The sequence below is a fragment of the Sinocyclocheilus grahami genome, unplaced genomic scaffold (genome assembly GCF_001515645.1).
Source record: "Sinocyclocheilus grahami isolate Dianchi unplaced genomic scaffold, SAMN03320097.WGS_v1.1 scaffold248.1, whole genome shotgun sequence".
NCBI lineage: Eukaryota > Metazoa > Chordata > Actinopteri > Cypriniformes > Cyprinidae > Sinocyclocheilus > Sinocyclocheilus grahami.
The window spans coordinates 1,146,426-1,156,117 of NW_015505427.1; the positions used below are offsets into that span (position 1 = coordinate 1,146,426).

The window sequence follows — 9,692 nt, forward strand, 5'->3', positions numbered from 1 at the left end:
CATTGCTGGTCCTTTTTTTTCCACTGGGGGACGAGCTCTAGTTTATTTTTCTAGGCAGTAGGAATTCCACTCTTCAACAGAGAAAAAAAAAAAAAGTTGATGTGGAGGTGAATTAAAATGATTTTTTAGTTTTTTTGGCTCATTTTAATGCTCAATTACTTTTCAGTCATATTGAGGCCCTGCTGACCGTTTGCTGAGGCCCCTAGTGGGCCCCAGGCCTCTGACTGAGAACTGAAATATGGAGCCTGTGCTCCAGTACCGATGAAAGGATCGAAACGGATACAGGGAGAGTCATGACTCTGTGATGTCAGTAGTTATGAAAAATAAAGGCAGGGTAGACGTAGATTCACTTTAGCACAGGTTTGAACAGGACAGGGTATTGTGACATCAGCATCAGAATAGGCAGAGTAAATACATATTCTATCAGTCATATTTCAACCCTTGTTGAGGTGACAGGGAACTAATCCTTATGCGCTCAGGTTTCCTGCTTCTCTAGATACTTATCTATGTGAATGTTGACTAGCATACTAAAACACAAAGTACTTGATTATCATTTTAATTGCATTTAAAGTTAATATATTTAACTATATATACAAATGTGATGATATACAAATGTAAAAATATATTTATATGCATGACATACACGTTTCAGTAGAAATTACATTAAAGTACATTTTAGTTTACCATAAATGCCTGTCAGTACATTCAGCAATAAATGTATTTACCTTTATAACCAAAACAACAGAAGTATGAAATGACATATAAAGACATACTCAAGTCCTACTTAACTGTCAGAAAAGCACTTCAACTAACTGGATTTAATATTAATTTAAACTATTATTCATTTTCATTAAATTGTAAATAATATGTAATTAAGTGTCTGAAGACCCTATTCAATTCACACAAAAGTATATTCTTGTGAAGTACATTAGTAAGCTAAAGTGTACTTCTTTTTCAAAAAGGGTTCATATGTGTACATATGGCAAAATGAAAAAAACCTCTGAACACTTGAAATATTCATATGATTGTGCATGTGTAATTCTGCTTGTTTAAACGAGTCAGTTATACAAAGCCCACTAGGTATCAATTACCATTTTGAACTTGCACAAGAGGGTGGTGCAACTGTTTGAAGATGAGGACAGACTGACTAATTCAGTGCTCAGTTTGTTTATGTGTAAATCAGCGTGATTATACACACCTGTGCATTGCTGTCCTATATTCTGTACAAGTAATACGCTCATGTAATGCTGTCAAAGGTGTGTCATGTCTAGTACTCTCAGTGCATCCACCCAAAATGCTGAGCATGCCCTTGCCTGTGCATTACCAGAACTGTTCAGAAAACAAGCCGAGGAAGACAGCCAAAGCCAGTGAATTTTGATCTGACCACGGACACGCCTTGCTCAATAGGAATCCCACTATAAAGTATGTTTGAAGGCTTCCTGGAAAGAATATCATAAAAAATACATACAGTCCTGTTACCCAAAGCAATATACAGCGCATTGAACATCTGCCAGAACTTCTCAGCTCTTTAAAACAAAGAACAAAATTCCTATAGAAAAACTAGCCCAATGCAAACCCAACCACACGTTCTGAACTAGGGGCCTGTTGTTGCGCAAACTCATTTTTATCCTGAGAGCTTCCAGATGTGTTCCCAAAGGAGCAGTAAGTCTGTTTTCCAATAGTTTTATCCATCAACAAAAATGTGTCATACGGAAACTTGGTTTTCCAGAGTTTTTTCCAGAGTGCGGAGCCTTTGAAACCCGATCGTCTCCGCCCCGTTAGGTTCACTGTCCTAAAGCATCAAGTTACAGGAAACATTTTTCCCATAGCAGTCACTGATACGGAAGGTGTGTTTAGTTTGTTTTTCCTCCTGAGTGGGAGGATTCAGGATGTCAGCCAAGATGTGACAGAAGCGATGGGACGCTGAGAGTGTAAAGTAACGAGCATTGCACGACGGGAACAGTAAAGTTTATCTAGAGCCAAGAAAATAAAACAAATCACGTCAAATGGAGACACAGGTAGGTGGTTTATGTTATATTAGTCTATGTATTTGTGATTGCTCGTTTACATTTCAATTGGGTTTCACGCAGTTATGTGTTTATGAGTTTTTACATAAGCTGCGCTTCGTAGGTTTGTTCTCTTGAAACTTCGCGTTTCTCGGTAATCTTCCGCACTTGACCGAAACGGTGTCCAGATGCTGTTGTTTGTTGTTGTCAAAGGAACTAGTTTTTATTAAAGGTTATTCGCGATTTTTTATTCTATTTTCTTCTCTCTCTCGCTCTCTCTCTCTCCGCGCAATCAATAAACTACAAGTGCCAATTACGCGTTTTGCCTCGCCTGTTTTCTGTTTGTTTGTTTCTTATTACGTGCGTTTGACAGATGTCTTTGGCCGTTGTGAAGTGTCTCGTTGGTTATCGCGTCTTGCACCCCTATCATATAGGACATGTAAATTGAAATTCAACTCTCAAAGACACTGCGTTCTTACGCAATCCGCTGCTCGGTTTCTGAACGCAGGAACGCGTCCTGTGTTAATGGGCCCTAACAAAGAACAAAACATGGCCAGTGTCAAGATAATTCAAGCCATATGAGTCGAGAGCTTCGCTGCAATGAAACGTTCACAGTTCTATCTCTGCAAACGATACAATGGCTGTGTGTCTAAACCTAGCTGGCTGCGTCCCTGCCCTAACCACCCCCATCTGGCCTACGATACCCAAAAATGCTGTCTAAGCAGGCAGCTCGCAAGGTTTTGACATACAGCCATTGTGTAGAAATGGAAAGCACGGGGAATCAGTCAGAGTCTTTGCGTTGTTGCTGTCTGGGAGAAGCCTCAAGGCGAAGATTGCCTATGTGCCCTTAAGAAAAAGAAGTTTATTCAAGTGTGCTATTAGTATACTTCTTTTAAACTAAAAAATTGGAAAGTATACTTTTAGTCTACTTTGTATGTACTTCTCAGAAATGGGCTTTATGTACTTCTCAGAAATATACTTAAAATTACATTTAAGTATACTTGACTTATAGCCTACTTAGAAAAAGTCTAAATATACTTGAGCTATACTTGTGTTCCTAGAATCCGTGTTTTCATTGTTATTCTGGAGGGGGTGCTAGTACACATCTTCTGTACAGAATTTCCAAAAACACAAGTAAAGAAGAAACCGAAACAACAGATGCTTCCACATGTAATCTAACACGATCATTAGACATAAAACAGCATCAAAACTGTGTAAAGTTGATGTAATGTCGACCAATGAATAGGTAATACTGACTGTCAAGCTTTGGGGTGTTGATCAACTTTATCTACGTTTTGATTATCGTTCTGAATTCAATTCATAGTCTTTTTTTCAGCTTTTTGTTAAAAATGTTTTTATTATTATTTATGAAACTTACCCACATTCAAGTGTTTTTCAGAAAACAAGCCGAGGAAGACAGCCAAAGCCAGTGAATTTTGATCTGACCACGGACACGCCTTGCTCAATAGGAATCCCACTATAAAGTATGTTTGAAGGCTTCCTGGAAAGAATATCATAAAAAATACATACAGTCCTGTTACCCAAAGCAATATACAGCGCATTGAACATCTGCCAGAACTTCTCAGCTCTTTAAAACAAAGAACAAAATTCCTATAGAAAAACTAGCCCAATGCAAACCCAACCACACGTTCTGAACTAGGGGCCTGTTGTTGCGCAAACTCATTTTTATCCTGAGAGCTTCCAGATGTGTTCCCAAAGGAGCAGTAAGTCTGTTTTCCAATAGTTTTATCCATCAACAAAAATGTGTCATACGGAAACTTGGTTTTCCAGAGTTTTTTCCAGAGTGCGGAGCCTTTGAAACCCGATCGTCTCCGCCCCGTTAGGTTCACTGTCCTAAAGCATCAAGTTACAGGAAACATTTTTCCCATAGCAGTCACTGATACGGAAGGTGTGTTTAGTTTGTTTTTCCTCCTGAGTGGGAGGATTCAGGATGTCAGCCAAGATGTGACAGAAGCGATGGGACGCTGAGAGTGTAAAGTAACGAGCATTGCACGACGGGAACAGTAAAGTTTATCTAGAGCCAAGAAAATAAAACAAATCACGTCAAATGGAGACACAGGTAGGTGGTTTATGTTATATTAGTCTATGTATTTGTGATTGCTCGTTTACATTTCAATTGGGTTTCACGCAGTTATGTGTTTATGAGTTTTTACATAAGCTGCGCTTCGTAGGTTTGTTCTCTTGAAACTTCGCGTTTCTCGGTAATCTTCCGCACTTGACCGAAACGGTGTCCAGATGCTGTTGTTTGTTGTTGTCAAAGGAACTAGTTTTTATTAAAGGTTATTCGCGATTTTTTATTCTATTTTCTTCTCTCTCTCGCTCTCTCTCTCTCCGCGCAATCAATAAACTACAAGTGCCAATTACGCGTTTTGCCTCGCCTGTTTTCTGTTTGTTTGTTTCTTATTACGTGCGTTTGACAGATGTCTTTGGCCGTTGTGAAGTGTCTCGTTGGTTATCGCGTCTTGCACCCCTATCATATAGGACATGTAAATTGAAATTCAACTCTCAAAGACACTGCGTTCTTACGCAATCCGCTGCTCGGTTTCTGAACGCAGGAACGCGTCCTGTGTTAATGGGCCCTAACAAAGAACAAAACATGGCCAGTGTCAAGATAATTCAAGCCATATGAGTCGAGAGCTTCGCTGCAATGAAACGTTCACAGTTCTATCTCTGCAAACGATACAATGGCTGTGTGTCTAAACCTAGCTGGCTGCGTCCCTGCCCTAACCACCCCCATCTGGCCTACGATACCCAAAAATGCTGTCTAAGCAGGCAGCTCGCAAGGTTTTGACATACAGCCATTGTGTAGAAATGGAAAGCACGGGGAATCAGTCAGAGTCTTTGCGTTGTTGCTGTCTGGGAGAAGCCTCAAGGCGAAGATTGCCTATGTGCCCTTACGAAAAAGAAGTTTATTCAAGTGTGCTATTAGTATACTTCTTTTAAACTAAAAATAGGAAAGTATACTTTTAGTCTACTTTGTATGTACTTCTCAGAAATGGGCTTTATGTACTTCTCAGAAATATACTTAAAATTACATTTAAGTATACTTGACTTATAGCCTACTTAGAAAAAGTCTAAATATACTTGAGCTATACTTGTGTTCCTAGAATCCGTGTTTTCATTGTTATTCTGGAGGGGGTGCTAGTACACATCTTCTGTACAGAATTTCCAAAAACACAAGTAAAGAAGAAACCGAAACAACAGATGCTTCCACATGTAATCTAACACGATCATTAGACATAAAACAGCATCAAAACTGTGTAAAGTTGATGTAATGTCGACCAATGAATAGGTAATACTGACTGTCAAGCTTTGGGGTGTTGATCAACTTTATCTACGTTTTGATTATCGTTCTGAATTCAATTCATAGTCTTTTTTTCAGCTTTTTGTTAAAAATGTTTTTATTATTATTTATGAAACTTACCCACGTTCAAGTGTTTAAAAAAAGAATGCATGAAGCTAGAATAAAATGTTTTTGTTTACAAGCAGATACCCTGTTCTTTCTTTTGGTGTTTTGGATGTTCAGATATTTATATAACAAAATATATACAAATTAATACCTAAATAGAGACATAGTAGCATTCTTAAAGTATGATGTAAAGTTCACTTAAAGAAAACTTACGAGTATACTTGCAGTATAAAACTACTAAACTAGTAGTTTACTGAGACTATACTTCAAAGTGTACTAAAAATGCTACTACATGTATTTAATTAGTAAACTCAGTATTCATATAAGTTCACTTTTAGTATAGTTGCAGTACAAGATACAAATATTGTTGTAAACTAGTTGTGTACTTAAAGTTTACTACTGTTATACATAAAAGTATACTTTTATATGCTAGAAAGTGGGCCAATTTAGTCCCAAGGAGTATTGAAATAGTACACTTACAAATATACTACTAGTACACTGATATTTGTATACTTGCTACATAAAGTATACTTAAAAATATACTTGAACTTTACTTAAGTATACTTAATAAAATAAACTTGAAGTATACTTCTTTTTGGTAAGGGTGGACTTAAAGAAAGAGGGGGAAAGTGTGCAGAAAGTTTTTGAATGGTCAAGACTGCAAATGGGGTTACATATTAACACTTTTTTATTATCGAAGCCACACGTTTTTATGTATTTCAACACCATACAGTAAATGTATTTTAGGTCAAAGCAGTGGAAGCCTAACCTTTTGTCTTAACAAAACAGGGAAATGGTTTCCATCATAAATGCACAGCTTAAGTAAATAATGCACAGAGGGTGGGCTGTCATGGCCTGATATGCAGGTATTTCAGGTACTGGATAATTGTCTGAGAGCAACAAGGTTTGAATAGACACAGTTTACAAAGTCCATTTGATAGTGCTCTGACAGTCTTGGAGGGAGGAAGGAAAAGCACTAACTTTTAGATTTTTTTTTTTAGAGGTAAATGATCAGTATGGAAACAGGTGCATATAACTGATTTAGTCCTAATGTGCATTGCTTAATTATAAAAGACAAAAAGAAGAGCTATTAACACTCCAAAACTAAAGCAATAATTTCTAAATACTGAAATAAGTACAGATCGTCATAGCATTTTTTCAGCTTCATGCATTACCTTTTTCAGTTGAATTATGACAGACATTGAGCAAAAAACATAATTGTACGCTCTCCAGATCAGTGTATTTGTTTCTTTAAAGTGTCAATACATGAGTGGTTTTCTAAAGAACTAGAGAATAAAACTTCTTTGTGAGACTTAAACAGGTTCTCCTATGACATCGGTGTAAAACCATTTTGGTTTTAACTCAAATGTGTTTACTATACTAGTAAACCCCCCCACCTGTATAATTCTTCTATATAAGTATCTGTCTGTCTGTACTCTCTTAATTCTGCAGTATTCTGACCTTGAGAAGGCCATTAACACCTTGGTCACAAACTTCCATGGTGCTTCTCCTGATAACCGGCCTACACTGAAGGTAGATGAGTTCAAGAATCTCCTCTCCTCCCAGCTGCCAAATTTAGTCAAGGTAAAACCCCTGCTATTCATTCCAACAGATACCAATGACTCAAAACTGTTATTACTCACTTCCTGTGATTGTACTAGTGTAGTTATAGTGTAACAGTTCTTGATCATTTCAAAAGGAAAAAATGTTAAAATGCTACAGCGAAACCAGTTAAGTGATTACATTATTACATTAATGATATTAGGCCTATAAATGTTTTTGTGTTGTTTTAAGGCCTGTGGTGTTTTGTCTTTGTGTAGGAAACACAGTGCACTGTCTTTGTTATTATTGGCTCCGTGTGCTGGAAAGACTAGTTTTGTTGAACTTTTAAACCAGCATGCAGGTCTTAATTATTATTATCTGTTTGTTTAACTTATTTTGGTAGCAAAAATAGGTTTTTATGTCATATACATACAGGTGTAAAATATATATCATCCCCAAATGTCTGTAACGTTGTCATCATATTTGTTACAGAAAAGTTTTGGCAACCACAACTGCCTTTTTTTTTTAACAATAATTGAACTTTTTTCAGTCTGGGGGACTGGTTGGTTTCACAGAGAATGTTTCCCAGAGTTTGTTGCCTTACATAGAGGCGTGGTCTGATTACACGGATCAGTTTGAACTCAGGTTGAGCCAGCGAAGGACATTGGGTGTGGCTCCGTTGAGAGAGCAAAATGGTGGCTGCAGTCAAACTGACGCTGCTCTTCAGTTACATTCAGTATCAGATCATGTTATGGCAGGCCTTCTACAGCTTAAGGGAGAACTTCTGACATAGTACAAACCCGATTCCAAAAAAGTTGGGACACTGTACAAATTGTGAATAAAAACAGAATGCAATGATGTGGAAGTTTCAAATTTCAATATTTTATTCAGAATACAACATCGATGACATATCAAATGTTTAAACTGAGAAAATGTATCATTTTAAGGGAAATATAAGTTGATTTTAAATTTCATGGCATCAACACATCTCAAAAAAGTTGGGACAAGGCCATGTGTGTTTCTTTTAGCTGAATGAAGAGCTAATGCTCTGAGGTATATGGTACTGTAACATTTGAACAATACTTGAGTGATCCCGTACTTCAGTGCTGATGTAATTCTGCTCACAGTTCATGTTGTGACGTGTTTGTAACAGAAGAGTGAGAAACGGAACAGACTGTAGTGATTTAGAGAAAAAGTATCTTAGCAGAGAATTAATATAAATCTTGTATATGATTATGGAAGTGTTGCCAAGTTTAATAATTGGATTATTTTTAAAGATTCCAACTGAAAGCTTGAATATGTTAGCATTTGTTGTACTCACTGTATTTGAATTTGCAGAGTAACTGTTAAAGCTGTTAAAAATCTTTCCAAAAACTAAAAACTCCTAAGAATATTTATTACGAAGCCATACAGACAAACCACATCAGGGCGAAAGTGTCAGTTTTCAAAAGCAAAAGTAAAAAAAAAAAAAAAAAACTAAAATGGATACATGAACACTAGTGAGTTTGAACACCTCTCTCTCTCTCTCTCTCTCTCTCTCTCTCTCTCTCTCTCTCTCTCTCGCTCTCTCTCTAGTCGGATAATTTTGGAGAAGTGCTGAAGCAAATGGGTGTGAAAGATGGGGAAGGCATCAGTTTCAAGCACTTTTGGAGCCTGATCCAGAATTTGGCCACAACCCAGCACGGTCTGCTGAGCCACGAGAAGTTGTCCAAATGCTCCTGCCTTTTACTATGAGCCGTGGGCTTCAAATGCATCTGCCACTAAGACCTGGTCTCTCTGCATTCATCCAGAACCACTCATCTCCAAACAAAACACTAACTTTCCTTCCTAAGCATTCCAATATATAAACACAATTTGTACATCAAGATGTCTTTATATACATTTTTTTTTTAAATAATGTGTCAAGCAGTACACACATCATCTCTCCTCATATCAAGTATCAGGTCAATCTTAATGTACAGACCAGTTAACCACTTCATATACCATAATTGAACTGGAGTCCAATTAGTTTTTCACTGGATTTACAGCTTCCCATAAGTGTTTCTAATATGAATAAAATCTTTCCTTTTTTGTGATAACACTACATTTAAACCTACTGCCATAATAGTCTAAATTATGTGTATTTCAAGACATAGATATGTACTGAGTGGTTTATGTAAGCAAAGACAATAATAACAATTTTTATTTATATTTTGTAATACTGTTTTTTATGGCCAAAAATCAATAACACCCTGAATTATTGTCTAATAAAATTCATATCAAAAACGTCCTTTGTTGATTTTTTATCAAAATGTATAATTCTGAATGTTTGAATAACCTTATTTAGAATCAACTGTAATTTTATTTAGAATCAGCTGTCATTGTGCAACAGAAATGTTACTAAATCTGCCAGTGTAAAGAGTGAGGTAATTTCTGACAAAATAATAATGAACAAAACTCGGTAGCAACAGAAATTATTATATCTTACTTAATTATTATATCTATACTCACCACAATGTTCTGTCAAAACAACCCCACAGAATTAGCACTTTCGTGTGAACTGTTTTCTTTGTTGAATTCACACTTGTGCATGCATTTTTTTTCATCCCTTAAAATCTATATACAATGAAAATGAGCCCTATATGCTCTTAAATATGCTCTTAAATTTAAAGCAGTGCATTTTTAAGGTAAACACCCTACAACTGATATACCTGTATATTGCCCAACAACCATTA

At 36.6% G+C, this 9,692-nt stretch overlaps 1 protein-coding gene across 2 annotated transcripts; it reads left to right on the forward strand.

Annotated features, from left to right (window-relative positions):
- The first annotated feature begins 1,829 nt into the window (after positions 1-1,829).
- LOC107598219 (protein S100-A14-like) lies at positions 1,830-9,243 on the forward strand. 2 transcript variants are annotated; one of them, XM_016289499.1, is made up of 3 exons: positions 1,830-2,018; positions 6,889-7,020; positions 8,554-9,243. In XM_016289499.1, exons 1-3 carry the CDS (start codon positions 2,007-2,009, stop codon positions 8,710-8,712), a joined length of 303 nt encoding a protein of 100 aa, XP_016144985.1. In that variant the 5' UTR covers positions 1,830-2,006; the 3' UTR covers positions 8,713-9,243. The 2 variants fall into 2 exon arrangements, with proteins under 2 accessions (XP_016144985.1, XP_016144984.1); XM_016289498.1 differs by lacking the exon at positions 1,830-2,018 and adding an exon at positions 3,898-4,086.
- The last annotated feature ends 449 nt before the right edge of the window (positions 9,244-9,692 follow it).

Bases quoted from the DNA above. Each gene is read 5' to 3' on its own strand.
- LOC107598219 (XM_016289499.1), top strand. The intron at 7,021-8,553 runs GTAAAACCCCTG...CTCTCTCTCTAG, and splicing joins AGCTGCCAAATTTAGTCAAG to TCGGATAATTTTGGAGAAGT.